The sequence below is a fragment of the Chaetodon trifascialis genome, chromosome 15, assembly GCF_039877785.1.
Source record: "Chaetodon trifascialis isolate fChaTrf1 chromosome 15, fChaTrf1.hap1, whole genome shotgun sequence".
Taxonomy (NCBI): Eukaryota; Metazoa; Chordata; class Actinopteri; order Chaetodontiformes; family Chaetodontidae; genus Chaetodon; species Chaetodon trifascialis.
Window position 1 is genome coordinate 13,117,941 of NC_092070.1, and position 23,795 is coordinate 13,141,735.

General features: G+C 43.7%; 1 protein-coding gene across 8 annotated transcripts; it reads right to left on the reverse strand.

Moving 5' to 3' along the window:
• Positions 1-528: 528 nt before the first annotated feature.
• Positions 529-22,506, reverse strand: spag9a (sperm associated antigen 9a). 8 transcript variants are annotated; one of them, XM_070980250.1, is made up of 31 exons: positions 21,993-22,499; positions 19,228-19,348; positions 17,251-17,321; positions 17,059-17,147; positions 16,672-16,822; positions 14,841-14,927; positions 13,524-13,659; positions 13,335-13,428; positions 13,124-13,245; positions 11,479-11,493; positions 10,775-10,832; positions 10,514-10,666; positions 10,380-10,431; positions 10,124-10,254; positions 9,970-10,026; positions 8,612-8,776; positions 8,317-8,446; positions 8,075-8,164; positions 7,842-7,958; positions 7,540-7,726; positions 7,230-7,445; positions 6,141-6,351; positions 5,766-5,882; positions 5,414-5,494; positions 5,151-5,218; positions 4,901-5,052; positions 4,623-4,794; positions 4,291-4,404; positions 3,483-3,659; positions 2,951-3,088; positions 529-2,829 (listed from the first exon to the last, which is right to left on the reverse strand). In XM_070980250.1, exons 1-31 carry the CDS (start codon positions 22,290-22,292, stop codon positions 2,711-2,713), a joined length of 3,891 nt encoding a protein of 1,296 aa, XP_070836351.1. In that variant the 5' UTR covers positions 22,293-22,499; the 3' UTR covers positions 529-2,710. The 8 variants fall into 8 exon arrangements, with proteins under 8 accessions (XP_070836351.1, XP_070836350.1, XP_070836349.1 ...); XM_070980249.1 differs by having other exon boundaries at positions 4,901-5,049; positions 14,841-14,930; positions 21,993-22,490; XM_070980248.1 differs by having other exon boundaries at positions 14,841-14,930; positions 21,993-22,490.
• Positions 22,507-23,795: the final 1,289 nt, after the last annotated feature.

Sequence of the window (23,795 nt, forward strand, 5' to 3'; positions counted from 1 at the left end):
ATATGACCGCTGTGGAGATGAGAGGACGCTTCAGCCTGTTTTGAAAAATAAACTTAGAGCGCCATCCAGTGTAGCTCAGGGTCAATAACTTTGAACCAGTCAGTTGTTTCATGTCTTTTAGGTATTAAATGTCACTAATAGCTTAATAAACAAGTATATCTTCAATTCTAGTCTAAAGTATTTGCCACTTTATATTTTGAATGCATGCAGCAAGTACTGGCTTGGACTTTAAGTTAGTGAATAAATGAAGCATTTCTGCAGACGTTAGGTTGCTTCTTCTACACACGTCTGTGGTTTGTATGTTAATATTTAACTTTGTAAATTTCAATTGTCATCAGTGTACTGCAGGATTGTTGTTTTTTTTCTTAATATTAAAATTAAAATATTATTTCTTAATATTTAATATTCAGATGTAATAAGCAACAATTAGTTACAAAAAATATGTTTAAATATTATTTACACGTTGAAGTGGGGAAACAAAGTTGCATAAATGTAAAAAAGAAAAAAATGAGACACATGATGGAAGAATCTTCTCCATGAAACTGAGTTTAATAGATTGTTAAAAATAAGGCTATGATGCTGTTTTAGCAAACATTGACCAGGAGGAACCACCGCTCTGGAGTCCAGATACACCCAGTACAACTGGGTAAACGCGGCCAATCTCTGGGGTTTTACAGATGGACGCACAGTGAGCACACATACACCGCACATATGCACAATCAAACACACACTGACATGTCTTGCGCTCAAACTCCTACACTGTACACACAAACACACAGACATCCACCCCACCCAAAACGGTGGCAATAAACAGATTTAGCTGAAAACATAGCAGTGTTCTCTTGAAAAAAAACAAAAAAAAAAACATGCATAGCTTAGTACATGAATTTGTTGTTCGAAAATGTTATTGTTTGCACACTTTGATGTCATGGTTTATCAAAAATTTCCACCATGATTACATTAATTTCTTTTATTTAACCATTATTAACAATCACGTAAACTCATCGGACTAGAACAGCCTCCCGTTACATTTTGTTCATGTAGAAAGTTACATTCTGAACCAAGAGGCTCGATAACGAAGGAAATAAATACTGGAATGGCAAAAACACAATATACAGTAAAATTACTATTTTGAAATGGACTGAAGACCGATCTTGGCCTGACTTTTCTGATACAAAAACAAATTAAAACACCTGCTTAATATTGGTATCCTGCTATTGTGTTATCATCAGAACACTCATTACTTCATAAGTGTCTCACACTTGAATATAAAACACACGAAGCCTAAAATAACAACATAAAATGACAATATTTGCCTTCCACATGTATTTGTAACAACAAAACAAGGAATGGTGAGGCAATCAGGACAGACTCTCTTTAGTGCTGCGTGCATGTCCATGAGAAGGTGTCGCACAAACGTGTTATTTTTAGTCAGATTCCCTTATTCAAGCTTATTACCCAGTAAGGTGACACCCTGAAAATACACATCAAGTTATTAGACTCACAGGACGTTTGAAGTTGGAAAATCATGGAATAGTTTCACGGTGCGTCTTCTTTCGTCCTTTGGTTATCGGGGTGACACCTCACTAGCAAGATTTGTACATTTTGTTCCATTCATGCGGTTAGCACACGGTAGTGTAAGAGTACATTACCATGGGTGTTCTTCAAAACTTCAAGCGACTAACATGTAACATTTTTAAAGTGCCAATGAGCTGAAGCCAACAGGAAGCGCTTTCCCTCACACGACAGATGACGGTTTAGCTTTAAAACGTCCGAGCAGACACACACACACACACACTCAGACGTGGATACGGGATTTCCCCATGCAGGCTAACGCTAACCTACAGTACAGTAAGCTGGTTCTTCTAGTCACAGGAAACCTTTAAGTACCCAGACTGCGTAGAGATTATTCATATCGCAAAACATAAACCTGTGGCAAACAGGGCTCGGTGTCGTTTCATTTAATACAGCCTTCTCAAGCAAAGTTTCATCCTGCAGCTTCTAAGCACATCTAATTTCCACGTACGCGCAAGCTGCTTTTCTAATAATCAGACAACAGAGTGGAGAAATCAGCCTCAGAAAAACACACCGACGGGACTGAACCTGTTGACATTTTGGATACATTTTGAACTGGAGCTGTCATATGTTGACACCTGGCCCAAACAGTAAAAATAATAAAAATGCTCAACACAAGAAAGACTTGAGTGAATGCCTACACACACGCACAGACATGTGGTTTACAAATGTAAAAGTCTTATGTGGAGAATATAAAATGTACTTCAGCTCAACTCAAAACCTCCTGCTCCTTTTGTAATGCTACAAGCACTTTTTCCCTTTTGTCAATGGCGTCGGATCCCTTTCTTTAAGAACTTCTGGGAGGCGAGCGACGTCCGCTCATTACCCTATCAAAATAACACCTTCATCGCCTTTTTCCTGTGTGCACCTGCTTTCCCAACATGCAACCCAGCTGAAGGGAACACATGGACGTATTCTTTAAGTTAACACAAACGTCACCTTACCTATTTCAAATTCATAAAGAATAAACTGTACAAAACATGGACTAAAAATAATTGTTTTCTTTTACAAAGTAGTCAACTACTCAGGCATTAAGAACAAACAGTAATATCAAATGAAAAACTTCCAGAAGGGCATGCGGGGGTTGGTGGGCGGCCCTGGCGTCGACGCATCAGTCTGTTATTTTTATTTATTTTCAATCATGAGAGGCTGTGACCTGCCAGACGATGAGGTGGCTCTGTTCGGCTCTGGTAGGCGCCGACTGCCGGCCGGCCGTTGGCTCTGATAAACCGTCCAACTCACCGCCTTCATCACCTAAAGAGGAAGACGATGAGTCAAACAAACAGATGTTTAAATGGTGAGACAGTGTAGTAAAGCTGTAATTCTGCTTTTCACTGAGGGGAAACACGACATGCTCTACTCCTGTGCTACTCACCCATTCTGAAGTCAATGTAGCCTTCGCCTCCACTCATGACCAGGTAGGTTTTGGGCTCAGAGGTCGCTGTGTCAGAGGATTCAGATGCAGGGTCATCAGAGCCTGAATCTGCAGTTCCTGGAGGGGGCATCGCCTGACCTGTGACAAACAGTCAAATGACCAAGAATGAAAAAAGCCTTCATGTTTACAGGAAGGAGAATCAGAGAGGGAAAACCAGCAGCTGCCACTTTAACTGATTTAAACGGCATCATTTTTGAGAGGCTGCAGCAGACTGTGTGTTTGTCATTTTTGCTTGAAAAATGACGGAAACAATGAATCGATTCTCAAAATAGTTCCGTAATTGTTGCCGCTCTAGATGAATGTCACAAATATAAACCGTGGTGATCATCAGATACGAAATAACGTTAATTACAAACGTGCATGTAATTCATACTTGTGACTGGATATTTCATTTACTGATTGTTATTCATTTTGCAACACCCGTCACCATTTCTGCCACTGGACCCACAGCTTGTCTGCGCCTGTCGCTTACCTGGCACAGTGACAAAGAACTTGACAGCATCTCGATGTCCATGGAAACACAGCTGGGCGTGGGCCATGGAGCAGTACGGCACGAAGCTGCCTGACACGGCACAGTCTGAACTGTCATCACCGTAAACCCGGACGGCACCGCCGGGCCGATTTGGCACTATTCCCATTGTCTTGTTGGCTGCAGGATAAGAGAAATAAATTAGTAAAAGCTATTTAAGTCTCGATATCCTCCAGCAGAAAGGACAGTCTGTGTGGGCAGGGGACTGTGTACAGCACAAAAGGTGAGGTCATGGGTGAGACGATCAAATCTGAGACGGTGAGAGCAGGAACTGTACAATAGAGTGTGAAACTGATTTCCCGTCCAGAAAACCGGACAAAGCAGGGTTAAGACTGTGTCACACAGACAGCAGAGCGGTCTGTGGCTTCATGTCAGTCTGACCACAGAGGAGTCTGTTTGCTCTCATTGTTTAGAAACCATAAGCACTCATTCCAAAGGAGAGCTCAATGCCTCTGACCACCGAGTGCAGCTAAAGGTTACACAGAAAGAGGACTTCCTCAGATATTCACACTCAATGACAAGAGCAGCTCCAGATGAGAAAAACAGATTACATGCTCACAAAAGTTTGAATACACTCTGTGTGACTGTGAGACCTGTATCCAAAGCAGCCTGCTTGTCTTTTATTCAACAAGCAGCGCCTGGGTGGTAACAATAGGTGCATTGTCTGGAGAGAAATCTAGGTCGCACATACAGAGAGAAGCAAAATGCAGTTGAGATCATCAGAAAGTGACACGTTTCGGGCGTGGGATACCTTCAGACAGTGGGATGGAGATGATGACGCCATTTCCTGTCCCTACCCACAGTCGGCTGCAGGACACCACCAGAGCTGTGATTCTCACAAACGAGAAGCCCAGTTTACCTGTACCTGCAACACACACACACACGCACCGTTTCAATCCATGGGAAACAGCACTGGACAAAGGGGTTCAGTATCTACATAAAACATAAGGTTGCCGCTCTCAAACTTTTACACACTCTAAATACTGTATGTCACCTCAGATAGGTATCAATCTGCTTTCATACAGTAAGTAACGCCACATGAAAGTCATAGAAGGAGGAGTGACTGAGGGAAAACATGCATACCCAACATCTTGCTGACATATGGCTCAATGTCCACGTCCTGGAGGTGCTGGTAGGTGTGGGCGTGAAACAAGCGCAGAGTGGAATCCAGTCGGATAGACACCCAGATACCGTCTCCAACCCAGGCTAGCTGCCGTACCTGACTCTCCTTGCGAGGATGAGCGTCAAATGACTTCTGCTCAGACATTAAAGATTGAGATGATGCGATGTTAGAATATGGTGGAAATGTTAAATGTAGGATTTGCAAATGTTTTAGACAGGGCATGTAGTGACAGCTGTACCTCTATCCTCATGGCCTTGGGCTGGATGACGTAGATCTTGTTCCTGTAGCCGCACCACGCCTTGTCGTGGACTACTGTCATACAGCGAATAGAGTGGTGCGGGCGGCCCAGATCCAGCAGGTGGTAGTTGGTTAAATCCCACTGACCGTCTGCTTGGGAGAAACAAAGACTTCAGAATTCATGATCTCTGTGGTTTTGACACAAATACATCCAACAGTGTAAATACGACTTAGCTTCCTCACAGACTTACCAATGCCTCTATGGAATATGGCTAACGTCCCATCAGCCAGAGCTACAAGGACTCTCCCTTTAACATGCCTGGAACAAGAGATGAGACGTGTTTACACATTTTCCTGTATAAACGTATGTTTGGTGCGTGCATGTGTGTTATTCTTTATACTTACTACACAACTGTACAGCTCTTTCACTTTAAAAAAAAGACATATTGTCCACAAAAATGTAAAACCTTTCTTGAAACCAAACCTGATTCTGATTATGGTTCATAGTACTCACACTATGCTGAGGATGGAGTCTTTGAGCTTGATGGCATGGAGACACTTCCTCCATCGCGCCACGGACGAATGGACATACAGACTTGAGAAGGACAGACGGGGAGATGAAGAAAGATAAGAGTGCAACATTATCAAGAATGCACTTCAAACCAATGATAAATAAAACTGAATGGATATGAAAGGTGTGTAAAAAGTGCAGTAAGTTATCACACGAGCAGAGAACGGGAAATACGTTGATCAAATACGACAGGTCACACTTTCATCATCTCTCTTTTTAGCATTCTTTTCTTAAATGGATGTCGCCAGTGATATTTGCACTAACAGCGCCCTCTGGTGGTTGTTGTGTTGCTCACCATCCATTCTGAGCCCCAAGCCACATGGTGGGGAGGGCACTGCTCATCCTCAGGACGTCCCCCTCTGACTGGTCCGACTCCTCTGGCAATGAAGCCACGCCATCCTGCCCGGAGCCCCTGGATCAAAGGAGGAAGACGTATGACAATTATGACAATTTTAGACGTGTGTAATTAGCATTTATTTACATATCAGTGTTGCCAGGGTTGTTCTAATTAACATTTCCTTTGAAAGCTAAACATCCTGAAATTACTCATTGCTCAATTGCACCTTGAAAACCCTCTCAGAAAAACAAAGAAACCTTACCTCTGCTACCTTAGTGTTCACTGAAACACCCAACAATCCTCGACGTGATAATTCAGAACATTTTTGCTCACCTCTGTGTGTCAGCGGGAGGGGAGTCAGTGGGTCCCACGCCCAGCGGGTCGGTGAACACGTGCTCCGTGTAGATTCCTGGCTGGTTCTGATCCACTCCCTGGTCTTCCTCTCCTTCTTCGCCCACACCGGTGTTAGCCTCCGTCGCTTCTGTTGCTTCTTCCGCCGTGGGAACTCCGTCTTCTGCTGGACTGCTCTCTCTGGAAAGCTCAACTGTAGGCATGGTGGATCAAAGGGATGAGCAGAGGGTGAACGAACCTTCCAGACATCACTGATTATAACACTGACAGCCCTCGATAAATGGTGGCACCAAGCCGGTTATCAACTACCGTAAGCTATAAGCGTGTTCACATGAATAAGATGCAGTTCCTAATTTACGGCAAATCACATTCAACAGCTTTAGAACTATGAGTAGAGCTATGAATATGATATGAAATGAAACTGCAGGGAAATTAGATTACTGCAGCTGCAAAAGTGAGTTACAGCCAGATACAACACATGATGTGCTGTGTTTACGCAGCTAAATTAGAATTAGAATGAATAATAGTCAAATATCTAAAGTAAGGCTTGGGATATAAATAAGTGGGATTTATTACAAAGGCCTTTTCAAACACAGCTGGCATTTTCTTTCACTAAGTTTGGAACAAGTTTATTATTTATTTACTTCGCAGAATGACATTTTGGTGCTCTTTTGCCACATGATAGACAAACTGGGAATAAAAATAATTGTGAGTAATGAAAGGATGCTTCTGCTGCCAAAGCACAAAGGACAACTCTAAATATAAATAGTTCAGCAAAGGCCTGAGGATAAGAAATGAATGCCTGAAGGTTGATCTGACGGGAATGTTCATCAATAGATTAATGAGCTCATTAGATTTGCAAGTTTACAGTTAAAATGCAGCGATACTGCCCAACATTTAGACTGTTAGCGTGGTAAACTGTGGTGCCAGTTGACACATAACTCTAAAAAAAAAAAGAAAAAAAAAGAAATCTATTTATCATGGGAATCAACATAATTCTACTGACAGAATATCACTTAACAAGAACAAATAAGGACATACTCTCAAAGCATTTTCTCAGCAGAGAGCTACCTGAGCCAGGGACGCCGCTATGCTCAGCCGGCTGGTCGGAGAAACTTGAGCTGGCCGTCTGGGGGATGGCGGTGGTCCCCTCTGCTGCCAGAGCACCATCACTGCCCGTGGAGCCAACACTGGCCACGCTGCCAGCCAGTGACACCCTGTCACCTTGGCTAGCCTCCAGGTCTTGGGGCACCTCTTCACCTGCCGGATAATCAGTCTCCAACACACCTAACGACACGTCGCAGACCTTACAGTCAAAACTCAGGGCTGAAGACAAGGAACCCCAACCCACACAAACAAACCATGTGAGCACTCAGGCTACCTGGCACACTAGCAATGCAGACCACGTGGGTGTTGCAGGCGTAGAAGCTGTCAAGCAGGTCAGAGGGCTGACTGGCATCCAGCACCATGACCTTGGTGGAGGAGTTGGTGCTGGTGCACACCCACACCGTACTGGACATCTCATCCTGAACGACCAGCTCCTTCTCCTGCTGCCGTTTCTCCTGATCCTTACAGACAAGTTTGAAGAACTTTCTGAACTCACTGGACTTGTTTTAACACGATGATAAAACACAAAACATGACAGACTAAGCACAGCGCCTACCTTAAATGACTTACTCTTACCTTACTGTCTTGCTCTAACTGGTCAAGGCTACTCTGGGAACCCTTCGTCTGCCCAGTGAGCTCTGATGTGGGCCCTGTCCTTCCCCCAGACAAATTGACCCCTGCAGCACACCACAGCTGGGGAACAGAGACGCAACATGTTCTAATTTTCTTTCAAATTTAAGGAAATAAAGGCAAAAATGCTGCTTGTTTCGAAGTGTTATCTTGTGTTAACTAAGTGTTGACTTATGTACCTTCATAGAAGCATCTTTCTGATCCAGAGGTCTCAAGTATACTGGTACAGGTAAGTTCATTTTGTTCTCTACCTGTCCACCGTTTGCCACCTGTTGGGGTATAACCAGCACATGCAAACAACACAGGCTTTTAAAATACATTTGCACCCAAGGAGCAGTTATGAACCATTATCCCTGATCTAATGTAAAAAAGCAGCCATGTTTCCTGCAGCTTGATTCTTCCTCAAACCTTCTTTTCCTACCTTGTATTTGCTGGGCAGGCTCCAGCCGTGTGCAGTGACTCGTCCATCCTCCTTCTGCATGTGGGCCTTGACCTGCCTGTACTGGGCTCTCTTTTGCTCTTTACGCGATGGTGAACTGCACTGGTCCTTCCTGCGAGGAGAGCAAAGAGAGAGAAATGTGATCAGCTTACAGATACATTATACACATGTGCATTATTGCATTCCTACAAATATGAGGAACAATGGACGTCACACCCAAATGGCTTTAACTGCAATGTTCACTGCAAACGTATAGCCCCTTGACTCCATTACTCACTCTTCATTGAGGAAGTCAAACGTCTTGGACTTCTCTGTGGGGAACTGGGAGAAGGTGCTGCTCCTCTTCATCAAGCTGCCCGTGGTGTTGTACTTCACGTTGGACTGGGACTCCACCTTCTTTATGGCAGGGGCACTGGAGGAGGAGCTAAACAGTCTGCTGAAGCTGCAGGTGGCCAAGTTACAGAGAGCCAAGAGGGAAACAGAGCAGACGGGAGTGCAGGGGAAAAGCAAGGAATGGGGTCACCAACCAACCGGACAACCGAGGAACCACCACCAACATTTACCGTACAGTGACGTAAAGCATGCTGGGAGTAGCTGAGCACTTCCTATCACATTTAAAAGGAACTTAATTATTTTTTAGTTCTAACCAAATTGTGTCTTTAGCACCAAGTGTCAACAGTATCTTCAGTGTCAAGTTAGCTTTGCACTATTAGCATGCAGTCTTGCACATGGGTACTGAGACAAAGGCATCATTGTAGTGTAAAGAAACCCATAACAACACCCAGGCAAAGTCTATCTGAAAAGCAGTGTATATCCCTGTGTAAGTTACGCATAATTAAACCCCAAAAAAGTTTGAATAAACACACAAAACATCGCAGCTCTTGAAAAGCAAAGACTTTACAATCTACACGTCTTTGCTGCAGAAAAGACGGGAAAAACATTGTTATTTTAACACATTTACTCAAATCATTCTGGAGTGAACACTGATGTGTCTCCAGTGATTTATGCGTTGTCATTTCCCATCATTAACTATTTGTACTAAAAATTAAATCAAATAACATAAGACGGAATCAGCTTATTTACTTTGTTCAATATCTTCTTGACATCTACTCAAACAGGCCTGATAAACCAAAGATAGCATCTGCTCCAGCTCTTAAAAACTCTGTATAATAAAAGCAGACATGTACATGTATTTAGGCTGCTGGGGGATCTCCGTCCCTGTTAAGCTCCCTATGAGCAGACAGAGCAGGAAAACATCAAAAAGGCACACAGCAGGCAGGAGACAGGACAACCCAGGGGCACAAGGAGAGCCATGTCTGAGCAGTTTGTGATAACAACAACTGATGGACTGCAAGGAGAGAAGATATCGTGGATAAAGACACATCAAAGTTGGATTCATTTGTAATGGAGGAGCAGTTCTGTGTCAATGGAGGGAAAGAGAGAGGTTTGGCTGGGAGAAGGTTCATCAAACCATCTTTACCTAATGCTGCCAATTCAATAGCACATCCCGGAAAAGATGAGGAAATAAAAATGTTTTTGAATATTTGCGAGAGGAGTAAACTCTGAATATGAGCATTGACCTCAACAGGCTGTCAAAACTTACAAGAAGAAAACAGTAAATCTGGGAGGACTTACAACTGCCAGATGCTGGATTTCTTTTTTTCTGTGAGTGCTGGATTTTCCCTCGATGCCCTGAAGAAGAGGACAAGGTGACATCGTGTTACCTGCTGTCAGTTTGAGACCTTAACGTAAATCATACATGATCAAATCATCATGAGCAAATCTGTACCTGATCATCTCTGTCCACCGCACGGCTTCCTGTAGCTCCATCAGTCTCTCTTTGTACTGGTTCCTTTCCATCAGCACTCTGGCCATTTCCACTCTGGTGAAGCGCTTCCTCTGGGCTGTCGGTACATCACTCTGTGGCAATCAAACCCACATACGGCCATACATTGATTATTATGGGAATGAGCTACATGTTGAGGGAAACGCGATGATCATGTTATATACTGTGCATGTATTTAGGTATATATGTAACGACTCACGTCTTCTTCATCTTTATTTTTCTGCTTCATTTCCTCCACCTCAAGCCGCACCCTGCAAAAGACCATTCACCATCACGCTGCCGTGTTCTGTTCTTATTAAACTGGTGTGTGCTACCTGTTGCCTGTCGACTTACTTTTTGAGTTCCTCCTCCAGCTCTCTGTTCTTGTCCTCCAGCTTGGTCTTGGCTTGCAGCACAGCCTCCAGCTCTCCGTGCACCATCTCCTTCTCACACGTCAGCTCGTCCACCTTCAGTATCAGGTCTTTATTCACGACGTTCAGAGCATTTCTGCAAGCACGGGAAGAAGGACGTTTTCGTATAAAAAGCCTGTATTCGCATTTCAACTGGGACAAAGGATTAAGATGGGGCGCCAACGCAATGAAGTCATGGACTTACTTTGTCTCAAGCAGTTGTGAATTCTCCTGAATGAGATTTTCAACTTCCCGGCCCATACCTGAACAGAATTGACGACTGAGATTAGAAGTTTATCCCATAAAAAGGATTTGACAACAAGCTGCAGTAGGAACTACATATTCTAAAGCAATGGTTCCCAACCTGGGGTCCAGGCCCCCCACTGGGGAGCGCCAGAGATCACAGGGGGTGGGCACAATCTTGTCTGCGCTGAGGTTGTGAGGTTACCAGAATTCTATTTGTGCACATTAAATTTATAAAATCCCAATAACACACCCAAATGGATAATCATAACTCTGTATAATCCAAATTAAAATATATTTTTGATCCACATTTATATTCATATAAGCTATTTATTACCCCTGACTTAATTCTTTTAGTGCATGTATGCGGGTAGGAGTTGGGGTTGGGGGGCCTGGCTTGTCTTGGACACAGGCAAGGGGGGCTTCAAGGAAAAAAAGGTTGGGAACCACTACTCTAAACAACTACAAATTAAAATGCATCACTGTAGATTGTTACTAAAGTCAAATCCAACAAGGAACGACTATGTAGAAAGTGAAATATCTCCTAGTGAGATATTTGTTACTGCAGCTTTCAAAGCATGAGAAACTACCACAACACACAAACCACACACAGCACATGTCACATGACTGACAGGAGAAGGATGGATAGAGTGGGTGGGGTCTTACCAATCAAACTAAGGTCTGAGAAAACCATGCAATCCAAGTCAGGCGGAAAGAGCAAGGAAGAGAGAGAGAGAGAGAGAGAGAGAGATGCGGATATAGTTTGAGACCGTGAAATGACCAAAAATGATGTTGGAGCCAGAGCTAAACTTGTAGCTGTTGACTCCACAAGCAAAAGATGTTGCTGGGTCTCTAAGGCTAGTTAGATACGACAATCGCAGCAGTACAGAGAAGGAACACAGGGAAATACAAGGACGAAAAAAAATCATAATTTAAGCTGTAAAAAGAAAAGTTAGGCCAACAAAGGAAGCATTCAACTCCATCATTCATGCACCAAACTCTGTCCACAGTTATCAAACATAATGAAGAAGAAGCTGTGAGCTGCGACGATGGCAGACATGGCAGAAAGTGACTAATGAGTGGAGGCCAAAGGGACATTACAGAAGAAGGTTTAACTAAGCAAAGGTTTGAGGTCATACACACCAGAGTACTCCACTGGGATTATGGACAAAAGGCAGAGGATGGGACACGGGAGAGAGAGAGGTGATGTTAACATGGGTAAATGGCTAACACTGCATATAACAGGTGGACCAAAGCAAGTGGTGAAGCACTGCAGCGAACAGCAGGGGCTGGGAGTTACAATGGATTTAAACTAGTGCTATCAGCCGAACAGAGGAGTGGAGCTTCAGTGAAACGGCTTCACGGGCTTTCAGAAAAACCCAGACAAGCAGCGATTACAGATACAGGAAATATTCAGCATTAGTACAGAGTTCATTTGTATGCAATTGACATAATCTTAATCGTTATTTTCTATTTGACAAGTGACTAAGTAAGTGTATTATTATACCATGGCCACTTAAAAAATAAGAAAAAGATAGGCTGTGTTGAACTGTAGTCTGTTTCTAAATCTTTCTAAATGTTTTAATGACCACCGCTACAGTTACCTGCGGTGGTCAGCAAAGAGCCACAAGGACTAAATCAAGCTGCAACGAGTATTACTCGTAGAGATGCACCGGCCAACTGGCCGATGACTGGAATTGGAAATGTAAAAGTTACTCAAGAGTCAGTGTTTTACAACTGAATTTTCCATTTGAGCTACTTATGTTTGTGTATGCGGCCAATTGTTGTTCTTGGAAAGAAAGAAAATCAGAGTTGGCCAAGAAAACTGGAAACAAGAAAAATCGGTGCACCTATTACTTCTTCTTACTTCTTTATATTTATTTACCAGAAAATATCAGAGCCTTTGACAACTGAAGAAAGTGGGTGTTGTTGGTGGCCATAAGTTGCTTTCTACCTTTAGATTTTTTGCTTGTCAGATGACCTGAATCCATTGATCATGGTTCAGCTCTGACTTTTATCTACTTTTTCAATTAATCAGTAATGACACATTTGATCAGCATCACAATTAAGATGCCTCAAAAGACCTGTATGATGTTGATAGACTCCTACCAGCCAGTTACAAACAAGCATAATATGCAAAACTTTGGAACTCGTTATGTATTTTAAATACTCAAGCACCAGGAAAAAGCACTTTTTTTCACTTAAACAAGCATTGAGTCACTTCACAGCTGAGTCGAGGCATTTCATACAGACTATTCAAACACAATACAGATGAAATATATTCAGAGGACGTGACGGTATTGTTACTCACCCAGCAGGTCGGCCCCTTCATCCACATCCCCTATGAGGCCAGTGCCTGCAGACGACAGCTCTTCAAACAGAGAGTCTGTATTCCGGTCAAATGCCATGTTCTCAATGCCTTTAGTAGGGGTACTAGAAGAGCAATAAAAACAGGAAGTGATGCAATGCCACCTGGTGATGCCTTGTTTAAAATAGGCCTGACAGCATGTTCTTTGTACTACCTGCAGGGCTTGTACCCAATGAGATCCATGTCCAGCTCAGGGGTGGACTCAATGATGTCCTGCACATCAGAGCTGTCCTCATTGTCAGGCAAACCTGCGTAAGACACAGCACATGAATACCAAACGTATGAACTAATGGATGACAAATGTGATCCTGTGACTAGTGCCAGTGTCGATGCATGACCCTACCCACTGATATGGATCTAGTCCCCGGTGCAGCCTGCACCTCCGTGCTCTTACTGTTCCCATCTTCCCTCTCCATGTCCGAGGCCGTGATGGACATTGGTGTGGCCGACTTGGAGCCGGTGAAGTCCGACAGCTCATCCTGTAATGAAGAGTGGATTATTTACAGCAATATTTACAGATGGCCATTCAAAGTCAAAATGACACGTAGGACTGAAATGAACCAATGTCAAAACAGGAAAACATGTAGAACACACTGGGACTACAAAGAAAACAACAGCATGACAGCACAGGTTACGATCTGACAGGTTAACATGGGTGGACAGGCTCAAAGAGAGTTCACTATATAAACTACACATGCAGTGTAACAGAAGACACAGGGGTCCAATTTCTCTCAGCTCTTACACTGTGCAGGACACGAGCATCATAATCACCTCAAAGTGAAAATCTACCTCTGAATGGCTTAAACACAACAGTTTGAAATACTAAAATACTACGCTAACGTTTGTTGTGAAATCGTAACTTGTGATAACATCAGGGAAACTAAAAGCAAGTCCTATGAATTAACACCAAAAACAAATAACATGAGCCACACAGAGCTAGCACACAAACACAGACGAGGAAGTCCACACACAGCTACACAGATTTTAGGGGGGGGGGGGGGGCTTCACACAACATCAGATATGAAATTAAACATGGCCACAATGGGAGCTGCCATTGTACCTCTAGTGCACAACACAACACAAACCCACACACGACTCAACAGTTTAGAACAAACTGAAAGTGCAAATCTACTGGACATCACATCTGATGCGACACACCTGCAGCGTCAGAAGACAGAATACTGTTTAAATCTACTGGATGTTATTGTACAATGATCAGAGATGTTACTGCTGCGTTGACGATCTGCATGAATGAAGCAAAAAAAAATCCTACGAAGCACATGAAATGTAAAACCAAAGAAAAACAAATGCGAGGCCAGATGCAACCATGCTCTTATTGATTTTAAAAGATGAATAATTAACCAGTTCCCTTCCAAACACAGCTGACTGCTGTGTGCACTTGGATTCTGAAAGACCCCGATGAAGCCTGAACGCGGGCCATGGTTGCATGTGGCACGATCTAGCACAGGTTGTCTGGTGAAGCGAGGGTCTATGGATGCACAAAGTGAGAGGCGACGCTTTTGAAAGAGATGAAACAGCATAGTGGAGGAGAGCACTGAAGCCCACACACACGCAAACACAAACACGGGGCTGTCCACAGACAATGCAGGCGTGCTGCTGCTGCTACTGCTGCTGCTGCTGCTGGCACTCATCCAACTACCTTGCAGTCGTCTGCCAGTGAATTCCCCCAAGTAGAGTCCTGCGCACTCTTACCCTCCCTTTCCTTTGGGGGGTCGACAAAGTCCAACTGCTTGGGGGGGGAGAGTAAGAATGAAGCTCACATGTGCAGAAGCAGTTCAACAGAAATGCATACACCCCAAAGTGTGCATGTCTGTGAAGTGAATGGAAAAGTGATAACTATTGTATGTGTGTGTGTACATGTGCGTGTGTACGTATGTAATGTACCTATAAAAAAACGACTGTACAGTTGAAACATTTTGAAAATTGTTACAGATCCAGAAGATCTAAAGATAGTCTTTTATTCCACACCTTAATCCCAAGCATACATTACCCACAATGCAACTGAGCAGTCAAACCCGACTCTTTGAGTCAAGTATGACTGCTTACACTCAACACAGCACACACAGTGGAGGAAAACTTACCCTTTAGGTGACATTGCTTTGTAAAGGCCACTTTGAGTGAAACAAAAAGCAATGATTTCAAAAATATAATTACGCCAGCTTTAAAGGCAATGGGATGATCTTGCTTATATGACTCAGACTGTGGATGGAGATTAGAACATGGCTGGCATGCGAGCGCGTGCTTTAATTAACCTGCCGTTCCGCCACCACTCCCTTAGATAAATATGGCGTCTCTGCTGAATTCTCAGAGTCTGTCTGCATCTCAAAGCCGTTCATGTTCAAAAGGCCACGGCGCAACAATAACTGTCCTGTGGCACTGATTACATAAGAACCAATCACATTCCAGCTAGCCTTCTTCTCCCTCAGTGACTGGCTGCGAGCCATACAGCGGCATCGCTCCCATCATGCATTGCGCCAGAGCTGATGTCCCAGTTTTAACAAAAACGCAGCAGTGGGATGAGTTCACATTGTCACCCTCCAGGTCCCAACTGCCACAGATACAAACATAACCCACACACCAAAAACACTTTGGAGCACCAGTCACTGTTTTGCATAGAGAGAAGATTAATTATAGCTGAGAGAACACAACCATTATAATGTCTGTGTCAGAACTGTGTGGGCCTCCCCAGCAGGATTTAAAGCAGTTTAACGTGGATTGAAATCAAGCGAAAATGCACATCATATGATAAAGCTCAATATTTGAATCTGTGGCTGCATCAAACAGAGCATTGTCGCTTTTATGAATATTCATGTGATACACTTAATGATCTCCTCTGACTGCTGCACAGGGGAACACACAAGTTTGCATATTCATCAATGGCTAAAGAGGAGGATGTCTGAAAACAGAGATGGCCTTGTCAGATGCCTACTAAAATTTGCAGACACGCCTGAGCCTCCTCAAAGGATCTCTATTTTTAATTGGATCCGAAGCCAAAACTGCTCTCTCTTCCAGCACTGACAGGAGGGCTGGAAACAGTCAGCCAGGAAATAAGCTGACAGCGATCAGATCATTCTCCATATTTTAGACTGTTGTTGTGTTGGCATACTGCGAGAATGTGAAGGCAGTCATTCGTTTTCAGCTTTATCAAATAAGTTGTCATTTCGACTCATTTAAGATTATCATGATTCAGACTGGATGAATTTAACATGTCACCAGATGCACATCTGACACTCTGGACAAAAGATAATGAGCAGGAAGCCTTGTTCGCTTTTTGTGTCAGGACTTCAAAGACATGGCATTATATGTCTTCGACGATGGTGCACTACATGTTTGGTGCTCCCAAACTGCACGTCAGTTAACAGGCTGATACCATACAGTCTGAGCCAGACATGAGTTCATTCTCTGAGGAAGAATCCCACCGGAATAAGTCATTATTTTCCACCAACAGGGATAAAAGCAAACACACGTACCTTGAGGCTAGTGTTGGACCGTGGTTGCGTTGGGTCGGTGAACCTCCACCCCTCTGTCCCTAGTGTCTCTGCCCTGGTCTGGGGGTCTGGTGTGAGCATAGACACCCCAGCAGATGGTGGGAAGATCCCTAAAGAGAGAGGCCGCTCCCTCCTGGAGGAAGAGGAAAAAGGCACAATTCACCAATATTAACCACTAACTGTTAAATATGCTACTATTCTGATTTTCAGGTACCTTTTTCAGTGGTGAATTAATAAACTTTATATAAGCATTGGAAATAATATGAAAGTGAAAAATGTAAGTACATGCAGTGTGAAACTGTTTGTGTTCTTTAGAAATGTCATGATAAAATGACCTTTTCGGTCGGAGCTGATCCGTTGTGGTCTTACCTGACTCGGCCGACTGTGCTTGACTCTGAAGTCTCACTTATCTGCTGCATTTTGATCCTTTCTACATGCTCCATGTAATTATGGATCATCTGCAGAGGTCAAACAAAAGAACCAGATGAAACTAGTCACGAATGTCGTTAATGACTGAAACATTTCCTCCCTTTCTTCCCCCATCCTTCCTCTCCACTTTACCTCCGTGTGTCGCTGATGGAGGGAGTTGTATTCCTTCTTGAGCTCCAGTTCACGTTCTTCCAACCTGCTGACTAAAACACAACACAGCACTGCTCAGTTTAAGGTAGACAAATTCAAAATCTTGCGAGCAGATCTGGACCACAAAATCCTGACCAATAAAACAATGCTAAGCTATAGATGCACACAATAATTACAGGAATCTCACCTCATCCCCTATTAGTATGCCAGCTAAGCGTTACTGTGACAAACAGATACACTGTATAAAGCCTGGATACGATCAACGACAGCAGCTACAGCTTCTGCGTGTTGTGTGATCATGTCTGGCCTGTTTTGACATTACTGGGGGATTTCATTCTGCTGTCGTCAGTCATCAAATTCACAGAGACATGTAATGAAGTGAAGAAGGCTCAGTAGAGGGGAGACAAGCTGAATGTGCAGCTGAATATGAAGACCATGATATTGATCGAATTAATAATTTAACTAAGAAGATGGTTAAACACTGTAACATCCCCTCTAATGGGATACGTAAGACAAAATACCAAACAGTGTCATTTCCCTGATCTGAGTGGGGGCTGCGCAATAAGGTCCATTTAATATAATGTCTAAAATCTGCTGAGAAGCCTTGGGGGTGAGATGTCTGTCTGTGTATACATCTTCATTATCAGATTGTTGGATATCGTCCCTTTTGCTTGACCAATGCAAAGTCTAACGTGCAGAGGTCGTACACAAAAATTATCCAAGAATAGACTGTTTAACCAGGAAAGAGTCTCACTGACGCTGAATACACTTTTACAGGAGTGTCCCACATCTCAAAATGATGGTGATAGCCAAGCCGTTCATTCTCAGATAAAGGAAAATAGGCGAAATTATGGACAAGGATGCACAAGGATGTTTTACTTTTACTCTCGTTTTTATGTGTTTTCCATGACTGGAAAATTGATCAGTTGTTTTCCAGGACACGTGGGAACCCTGTACTGTGACCTTTTTAACTCCGCAGTAGCTGTGGACTCTGTCCTTGATGGCTCACAACCAGCTCAGGCTCTGCAGAGATGAATGAATGATTTACTATTCATGAGGCGAGGCAGAGGGTTGGCTGAACCAACTCACTAGCTGCGTGTAAACTCAAGGAGCTCCATTTTTCCAAACAGGTGAGATTATGAGTGATAACGGAAGAAAACAAGGATCTTAAAACTCATACTGATGTTTGCCTTGTTAGCACTTCTGCTAAATATGAGATGTGGAAGAAATCCCCGTTGGCTGTTTTCTTCCCCCTCACGGCTTTGTGTGAATGAACGATTCACATCAGTCACTGGACCAGTCAGTGTGTGAATCCACTATTTCCAGCAGACGGAGTGTAAGAGCCAATCACTTCCCTTTCCTTAATCCACCAATAAGAAGGGCGGGAATGCACTGCCGCATTAGGAGGATGGGAATAAAAGAAATCCTATAATCCCATTACTGTTACCCTCGCAAAGAGGGAGAAAGAGAGTGTGAGTGTGTATGGCTGTGTAAGTGTGTGTAAGTGTGTATCTGTGCACACAGAGAGAGAAAGTAGGCATTACAAGCCATGAGAGAGACATCAAACAAGTGAGGAAGATTATACGAGGAGACTAAATGGCGAAAGCAAATGAGAGAACAGAATAGCCTTGTGCTGTACATGGGAACAGACTGACAAATAAAATAATCCTAATCGTCAATAATCAATAATCATACGGGCATGTAATTGAATTTTCAATTGGCGTACGTTTCTCCACAACACAACGGAGAACAGTGACCGTGAGAGGAATGACAGGGGTGATAAATAACCACATTTTGTGATCATGTCTGCGTGTAAATGAAAGCGGTGAGTGTGTGTGTGTGTGTGTGTGTGTGTGTGTGTGTGTGTGTGTGTGTGTGTGTGTGTGTGTGTGTGTGTGTGTGTGTGTGTGTGTGTGTGTGTGTGTGTGTGTGTGTGTGTTTGTTTGTGCGTGTGCTTACTCTGGTCTGCGTAGTTCTTGATCTTGAGCTCCAGCTGTCGGGAGTGGGACTCCATTCTGTCCACGTGGTTCTGCAGGTCCTTCTTATCCTGTTCATGAGTGTCCTCAAACTCAATGAACTTCTACTCAGGAGCGCGCGCACACACACACACACACACATACACACACGCAAGCACACACACACAAGTCAATAATAGTTTGATACTGTTTAAAGTAATAATAAGAGGATTTTTTTCACATTTCCTATGATAATGGTTGGCTGAACTGTTGGTCAGACAACACACGGTATTTGAAGATGTTAATCTATTACACACATTTTACATCATGACAGACCACATGTGCTGCGTTCCACAACATAGACTGCGACGACGGATGTAAGAACATATCTGAATTGCGATTAGAGGAACCGGATCTTGACTAATTGGTTCATCCGGGAATTCTGGTTCCTCCCAGCCGTCTAGGCAGACCCTGAGCAGGAGAGTGTGTGTGTTTGTGTGTGTGTGTGTGTGTGTGTGTGTGTGTGTGTGTGTGTGTGTGTGTGTGTGTGTGTGTGTGTCAGGGCCACATCCTGTCCAGCTGAGCAAGCCAAGGCCATAATGTGGCTGCCTTTCCCCCTCTGGACACATGAGTCTGACTGTACTGATGCACTGTACTGATGATAATTGAACTTCTGACAGTTCCTGGACTAAACAGTCACTCACTTGAGAAAATAGTCTGGAAGTCTAATTAATTGATAATGACAATAATAATGATAACTACAATGCATCTTTGTAACCACTGAGAAACTGGAGAGGGGCTGTGAATAGGTTTTAATGATCTGCACAGCAGGTGAGATGCCTCAGAATCAATGATTTTCACTCAATCAATAGCAGAAGTAAATCGCTCGTTTAATTCTGTCTTCAAATTACATCAGAGATTGGAAGACACAGGGTCTCAAGGTCTAAAATAAAAGCCAAGACATGTTAAAGCTATTCATTATTTTCATTATTAAGTAAAAACTAAAAGAAAGGGGACAAATCAGGCTGGGGGATATTCCCTTTCTGACAAAGGATCACATGACCTGGAAGTAAAACCTCGCCTTTCCAACAGGCTCAGCGTACCCCAGCTCACTCCACCGCAGGGGTGTGGACAAAGTCTTTCCCAGGACAACCCCGTAAACACTGGTTTAATGTGAACATGTGCGTTTATATTTGACTCTACATGTGAAGGATACACGAGTATTGTCACTGAGTGTGAGTGTTTGGAAGCCTGCCTGTCACACTGCTTCAGTGTCACTGCGTGTACGGAGGGGTCTCCGTGTCCACAGCACAGTGGACCAGTGTCCCTGCTGTCCTGAGTCAAAGAGGCAAGCTGGGGCAGAGGGTCTGAGTCACATCACATTACCCTTCATACAAAAAGCTGAAGGCGTGGAGGCAGCAGACTCACACATCTAAACCACGACTCCAACCAAGACACAAGATCCCTGACACACACCTCTAAACACACACACACACACACACACACACAGGGTTTCCCTTTTGTTGGCAAAGTCAAGTAATGAGTGAGAGCTTCTTCTACCCATTTGTTTGCAGTAGATGCAGACTTGATTTGATATTTGTTCCTTTGAAGTTTACTCGTCACGAGGAGCACAGTTGCGCAATGCCTTCAGTGGCTCTGGAGGTGCTTTCTGAAGTCTGAATCTACAATTAGCTCAGTTTGGCTGCATTACTGTGTGAAGGTATGGTGTTTGAAAAAGGTATGCATTTAACGGGCATGGAAGGTCTAATGTGAAATGCTGTCAGGCAGCATGACGAGGACATGCAGGATCCAGGGTTTTTAAAGCTTGAAGGACTAAAAGTAAAGATATCTCAGCCCCTGCTGCTGCTATTAAGACCTTTTTTTCTGTCTTTTGGAAGTTTTCAAACTTTATGGAAGTACGCTACTGACTTAAAAACCATTGTCTGAGGTCACTGGATGTCAAACACGCCGTGACGTGAAACAGGAGGTGAAAATGACTCATATTTCTGCGACCAATATGATTTTCGGTGAGTTGTCTCTGGCAGCCTCACATGTATAGAAATGTGACTGTTTTGTTTACTACAGTATTTGGGGTATCTTGAACGCACTCCACAGATCTGACTGAGTGAGTGATAATGTGGCTGAAGCACTTTGCACAGGGGTGGAAACGATGGCCTGCTGGCCGTGCAGGGTGATGGTAGCAGCGATGGACCCTATAAGAAGTTATATGATGATGAGGTATAGCTTGGATGTGGTTGGATGTATTACTTTGCATGCCTCCTCTATGTCCTATGACAAGTGAATCTGTTATCCTTCTCCCTGCTGGCCTCTCTCCACCTGTTTCTTTTTTAACTTGTGTTACAGTGATCTCCCAAAATGCTGAGTCACGTCACCTGCTGGTTTTTCAGACGTGAATCGCTCTCTGATGCGACAGGCGAGATTTTTGATTGCTTGTTTGATAAAGAGGTGGTTATGCTTTGCCACTTAGAGAGATGCCTGGGATTAGAGACACAGTGTTATGTCACTGAGCACACACAGAGAGGGCCATTTCAGCCTGACGTTAGCCATGACACTGCCTTGTTTACATCTCCACTGAGCACCACGGCAGGACGGGCGGGATGCTGCCCCGGCCACGTGTACGGGTTAATTCACCGCACAGGGATGATGGGAGGACAAAACACCTGAGGCAGCCTCCATTCCTCCACCAAAGGATGCTGGCGACCACCCCAGTGCCGTGGTTTTTCCCCCCATCGGCTCAATTCAACTCACCTCCTCTGCATGTTTCCTCAGCGCTTTCTCCCGCTCGTACTGGGTGATGAGCTGCTCGTTGTCCTCCTTCAGCAGCTCCAGCTCCACTTCGTGCTCCTGGTTCTCCGCGAACACCGAGTCCAGGTTCTCCAGCACGGCCACGACAAGCGGCATCAGCTCCTTCACCACGTCTTCGTCATATTTGCCGATGAGCCTCTCGAACTCGCGGTAGATGGAGTTGGCCAGGCCCGATACCCGCTCAGACATCATCGCTGATGTCCCCGGGTCGTCCTGGTACACAACTCCGTCTTCCAGCTCCATTTTTAGTCCTCTCCCTTTCAGTAAACAGGACCAGTGTGGGTTATTGCGCGTTACCCCGCCACTATGAACACTGCTATCCGCTTTATTGAAAGCAGCGCGTCGTTAAATAAACCTACACATTGAGGACATTACACGGCTGGGACCATTACGATGCAAGATAGGCGGCTACGTGGATTTCTTCCTCTTTTTCCCTCACTTGTCCCATGCTGCCTTCACGTTCTCTCCCAAAGCTTCTACATCCCAGTTTCACTGACGGACCGAAATCGCACGGAGTAGTAGGAAGACCTCGGAGTCCCGACATGTGTTTTATCTTGTGAGAATCAATTATACCAATGAAAAATAATAACACAATAACGTCGGTGTAATACACTGTGTTTTTATCATTCACACACACGCACGTAAACATCTATCGGAGATCACTTCATAAACGCTTTCAAATGCGTCTAATCTTTGGAACAAAAGCATTTGCCAGGTGGCTGTTTGTTAGCTACTCTGTGCCAAATAGATTTTGGTGAAGTAGAAACTACACCAGAAATACGGAATATAATTATCTAATGTTTCATATTCAGGAGTGCATTCATGCTTTTACACAGAATGACATGTACATCCCCTCACCTGGGAAGAATTACGAGCTTTCCTGTGTTATTGGCCACTTTGTTTTTGTTATCCAGCTGGCCCTGTGTGACACGTCTCCGACAGTACTTGAAGGCACCATCACAACAGCTGAGTCGTTGACCAGATCACGTGATGACGTCACACCATGCAAACAACGTCAGCTTATTTGCACACTGCATTGTACTTATTGAATGATTTAAGCGTAATAAGAGAACAAATAACTCAGTCGTTCCCCAACCGGAATTGTGTTCAGGAGCAGAAAACTCCAGACAGCATTAAAATGTCTGCGCTCACATTTGGTCTGTGAAAATGCTTTGAATTATTTTACTATTCCAGACTCATAAGAGGCACCTTTACCCTGAAGCCTAATATAGCATTATTAATACATTGCACTTTCATTGACAAACACGTCTAGTTGTACTGTACCACGCCCCCTGATGGACAGACAAGCCTCAGCCTCAGTTTTAGTTTGGAGTTTTTAAACTAGAAGGAATTAAGTAAGAGGAAACAGAGGATGAATTTCATTATTTTGTTGTTTTTTTATTGTGGTTTGACCTCAACAGCAGTACTGTAGTACAATGGTTCAATATGTAGCAGGGCCAAACACTGAAACAAAAAATACTGTTTCAGCAGGTACATATATGTAAACAGAAGTCAAAAACAGGGAAAATGTTCAACCACATTTAGCTCAGTGAACATATTCATGCTGACTGGTACACTAGAACACCAGGAATTACTACCTGAAACAACCAAGCATAGCTAACAATACTGCAAAAAAGAAAATGCACAGTGACAGTGATACATGCCTGCTTTATGCACATCTAGGTTCTAAGCATATTCATACATTTATTCAGCTCGGTAACACACAGAGCAAATTAGAAGATAACT